Here is a 5,000-nt window from a genome sequence, read left to right as displayed (position 1 = left end):
TTTTTGTAGTCAGCAGGCACCCGAAATCTTCAAAATTTCACTGATTTCTGGTGCTTTGTAATTAAAGAAGCAACTCGTGAGAGATTCCCACCGGCTTAAGTGAGCATGAAGTTACAGTTACCGAACAGGTATACAGATAAATTAATAATCTTCGTTATGTTTTGCTGACTGTTGTAAAAACAAAATGTAAAGAGACTCCTTTTGTCCATTTTATAAATTGCTTTATTTATTTTCCTCATAGAGTCAGTCTGTTGCTTTTGTTATTAGCATTGTCATTCCCTCATCTTGTCATTCCTATATCCTTAATTGCCATTGGATTAATCACATGCTGTTGTATGACTACAGAGATTACCGATAATTGTCCTGGTGGGCTGTAGGGTTACTACAAGTCAGACTTTATTCTATAACGTCCCGAGTTTTAAAGAAAAAATGATCGAATTTCTTTCCTTCGACCAAAATATTGATTTTGAACTCAAGTCTGCATCGTCAAGGTGACCGACGCAAAATAAGCGAGAAAGGCGGTGGCCCAATATTGGTCCGCGGTTTTTCGCGTTTCATGCTTTCAGTATTTATTGTATAAACGTAATTAGTTAGCTTTAAATATTACAATGAATTTATTTGTATCACGTAAATTGTCCTTCAACAAGCGGAGGGAACATATGTCAGTTCCTCGAAAGTGTACGACGTGTGTTAGATCGATCGCATGAAGATTGGTGACATTTTCCGCAAGTTATAGGCGAAAGCTGACCATCGAGCACTATTCCCCTACACTGGAAGAGAATAACGATTCGTGCGTCAGTAAGTCTCAAGACGATGGAATGGCAAACTTCACAAGTTGGCGAGAACAACACGAACGACGTTTTGACGATGAGCAACGACATTCCAGTGGGCGAACCAGTCCCAAATTTTGAAGAGGCGAAACCGCTTTGGGGAGTGGCATGGGAAATTCATTGGATTGGTCTGGGAGTAGCATTTGGTCTTTTGTCAGTAATCTCCGCAATTGCCTTGCTTCGGGCACACAAAAAGAAAAGGTTCGGTCGCAAACCCTATGTCAATGCTATAAACGCTCTTCTGTTGGTGCTGGGGGTAACACGAGCGGTCTACCTCCTGTTAGATCCTTACGGATCGAAGCAAAATGGCGTTAAACTTCCAATGTGGCTGGCAGGGCTTCTGTTCAACATTTCTTTCCCTTGTCTAACATCGGCGTTTTGCTTGATCTTGTATGTGTTTCTGGGCGTCGCTAAACTTCAACTTGTCTCGAAAAGACTTCAGAATGCTCGCTTCTTCGGAGCTGTTATCTCGTTTCACTTCGCTGTTGTCTTGGTGGGAGAAATTTGTATGATATTTGCACCTGAAGTAGCAGTGATAATTTTCATCTTTTGCCACCTGTTTTTTATCGTCTGGGGTCTAGTATTATCCGCAAGTTTTATTTACGGCGGGCTCAAAGTAATATGCAGCGTAAAGAAGGTTTCAAGACGTCTACAAGCGCAACGTCGAACCAGCTCATCCAAAGTTGCAAAAGTCACTCTAGTAACAAGTTTCTTAGGACTATCTTGCAGTATTCTACATACATATTCACTACTAAGTGTATATCGATTTTATCGCGAGCTCGATGAACCCCCTGACCCTTGGATGTGGTGGTCATTTCACACTTTCTCTCGCTTAATTGAAATCGGGATGGCCTGCAATATTTCATATTGCATCATGCAGCCTGCAGATAGTGCTGCCAGAAAACGTTCCTCGACGATCCACGAATTGACCTCGGAGGGAGTTGTATAAGACTTACCACAAAGGTTATAGGTTCAAGCCGGTTGTCGGGAATACGTGAAAGACATTAAAGAGCACACACATATCTTTGTGTGTCATATCTAGTATTACGCTTAAAACAGGCGGACAATAAGTTCGAAAGGTCAAGCCTCACCGTTCAATGAAAAGGCAAACTGCATGCTGTTGCTTGTCATTGATAAAAGAGTGAAAATCCTCGTCTTGTAATTTGTCTCTCTCTTTAAAGAGACTAATTTAAAGTTACTTCAAATCGCTCGATACAAAGAAATGACTGAGCTAAAAGAGAATAAGCTGCTTTTATCTTTTTGCAAAAAGGTTTTGTCTGGCATTTTCATAAACACGTTGCTGAATCTCTGTTATCAGTAATTAGTTGTGATGCCGCACAAAGAATAATCTACCACAAGAGAAGACACTGAAAACCGCACGTTGTTGTTTTAGTTAACAGTGACTCCGGGCTGGAATAAATGTTAGCCTGGATTTAGCAAACCATTTAAGACTATCAGTGGTACTTTTTTTTCTTTTGTTACTGCTAACATCGTATTCCCTACGATATCCTTCCTTGTTCTGTACTCAGAAGCATATTGCATTTCTTAGTGGCCAATGACGGTTCCATAAATAGGTTATAGAGTGCAAAAGAGGCTATTGTGGAAACCGCGATGAAGTAATTTTTGTGAAAATTTTGATAAACAAGACGTGGGATGCTACTGTTTGTGTAAAATGTTAAGGTTGGTTGCAAATGTCACTGATTCCTGAAGCCAACTGAGAGTTACAAGTCGAGAAAGCGGTAAGGAAGGTTAAGTGTGATGAGAATCGAACATTTCCTTTGCCACTTCAAGCTTCTTCGTGGGGACTCGGGACTACCCAATTACTTCCTCCAAAACTTGACCTTTACCTTCACGTCACGCGCGCATAAATTCCACAGCACACGCCGCAAATATTTCAATCTCAAAAGCCAGATAGATTTTTTTCCTCATCTTTACATTCCTATGACGTTTTAGTTTTCTTACCACGTTAACCGACGTCAAGCGTTTTCATGAATCAATCTTATTTGTATGTGCTCACATTCAATAACAACAATTTTAGTTAATTTTCTTTATGGTAGGAACACGGAAATGAAGGCAAGAGGTGTATTATTCTCGCGTTCATCCCTGTTCTATCTCTCTTGATCGACAAAATCGATTTCAAAGGGATTAGGTTGCTGCAGAAACCCATGACCCGGAGCCTACAACTCTACTGTGTTCGTGTAACGGCGTTTTCACAGACCAATTTATTTTTAGATTGAATTTCCCGCGAATGAGACTCCCACAGGAGCCCGATCACCAATTACAAGAAATTAAGCTGACGTCATAGGGTCACCGAACCGGAATTGTGTTTGGTTTTTTGACCTAATTCGCGGGAAGGGCTAGTCTAAAAATAAACCTACCTGTGAAAACGCCGTTTCACAGACGCTGTATGGAAGTTGCACGCTCCAGATGGGCTCCGGGTTGCTGCTACCTCTAAGAGCAGATCACTCGAGGGCACACTTTCTTGTGCGAATTTAGTCTGAGAATGCAGTAAGTCGAAAAAAAGAAGTGGTGTATATGTTGGGAAGTCCGTGTGAGCTTTAATTTTTCAATTACCTTTCGCGCGAACAAAAAAACGAAGTCATGCATGCTGTATGTCCTGCAATGACAGCATCAAGCTGAGAGCTTCGTTACAGGCACGAGGCTAATTACCATATCTGACTACAGTGAAGACGTTTAAACGTGGTCTGCCTCAGGTAACCCACGTGATAAAAAATCGTATGAACTTGCTCGTGCATTTCATCATGGTCACTCGTGAATGCCCATAAATCACGAAATACACTCGCTTTCATCTATACATATAGCTTCTGAGTTGTCAGTCACCGAAAATAAATCTTAATTAACTGGGTTTTTTTTAAATAAAACTTATTGGAAATGTAGGAGAGGGTTGTAGAAACGTTGTCTGAAATTGGGGCTGTATTATCAAGGGTTCTTTTACCGGAGTATTCACGCTTTCCACTGAATTTCACCAAGAAAAATTAAAAGCAAGACAAAAAACACTCGTACCCAAGGTACGGTAACTGAAAGGAATATTTACAAAATACGTATAATAGATATCTTAGGTTTGATGAAAGGAAAGACAAAATTTCTACATTTAGGCCAATAATAATCTGTTCGTATAGAAGTTCCTGAACATTTTAAGAGGGCTACATTCGAAAGAATTGGCAAGGCAAGTTGAAGACACCTGAGTTTCACCATGTTTCCCACATGTTTCCCACGTGATTTATTGCCTTTATACTTACGTTATATGATTTCTTACGTTCGATCAAAACGAGGACCCATATCGATGGTGCCGTGTATCCCACGGGCATTTCAGTCACGGAGAGGTTGCGGTGCTTTGCGATTACACGTTCAGTTGTACGCTATCTGGTTATCACCGATGGTCTCGATATCATGTGATCCACTACGCTTGGCCTAATTCCGGGATCGAAAGAGAGACAGCCTGGGTTTAAGATAGTAAGATGCAAGAGCCATTTATTGGAACAATTTAATGTTAAAGTTATCGAAGAGGACTGAGGTTTTGAATCAAAACATGGGAAATATACGTTGTGCCCTTTTTCTCTGGCCTATTTTCTGGCAAACGGACAATTGGAAAGTAATTTCGAGCATCGAACTGTCAACTACTCTTCTATAATAGATTTTCTTCGAGGAAGCAAAATTGTTCAAGTAAGGGGGTCGTGATTATTTTCTGTTTATTAACGAGAAACTTTATCTATTTTTTCCGTCGCATACATGTACAGTGATAGTTGATGACCACTTAATTATTTTGAAACGCTCGGCATGTGATACCTTTACTTGAGATTAAGTTTTTTAGTTAAGCCATAAGTATGCATGTTCAGAAATGTACCTAATTTGATGCGCGACTATTTTGATAAGTGTCATAAAGTGCTCCCTTGCTTTTTCTCCTCATCTTTACTATCATTTCACGTCTGTGAATACAAGCAATAGACCATTTTCGAATTCTCACGGCTGGACTGGATATAGCATGAAATGGAATGCTAATGCGGGCAAATCTTTTCAAATGCACATTAATTTGCCCGCATTAGCCTCCATTTCATGCTAGATCTAGTCCAACCGTTAGAATACCAAAACTGGCCTATTAGAGCGACTTTCGTATGACCTTGAAAAATAAAATTAAAAATAGAGTGTTAA

At 40.1% G+C, this 5,000-nt stretch overlaps 1 protein-coding gene across 1 annotated transcript; it reads left to right on the top strand.

The window, feature by feature from the left end:
• Positions 1-557: 557 nt before the first annotated feature.
• On the top strand, positions 558-2,489 carry LOC138019118 (proline-rich transmembrane protein 3-like). The gene has a single exon (XM_068865790.1). The coding sequence runs from the start codon at positions 814-816 to the stop codon at positions 1,777-1,779; it is 966 nt and encodes a 321-aa protein (XP_068721891.1). The 5' UTR covers positions 558-813; the 3' UTR covers positions 1,780-2,489.
• The last annotated feature ends 2,511 nt before the right edge of the window (positions 2,490-5,000 follow it).

This window comes from Montipora capricornis, chromosome 10 (genome assembly GCF_036669925.1).
Source record: "Montipora capricornis isolate CH-2021 chromosome 10, ASM3666992v2, whole genome shotgun sequence".
NCBI lineage: Eukaryota > Metazoa > Cnidaria > Anthozoa > Scleractinia > Acroporidae > Montipora > Montipora capricornis.
The sequence above is the reverse complement of the archived record's forward strand: the minus strand, read 5'-3'. Positions and strand labels throughout refer to the sequence as shown.

Excerpts from the sequence above, each read along its gene's own strand:
- LOC138019118 (XM_068865790.1), top strand. The coding sequence starts at position 814 with ATGGAATGGCAAACTTCACAAGTTGGCGAGAACAACACGAACGACGTT.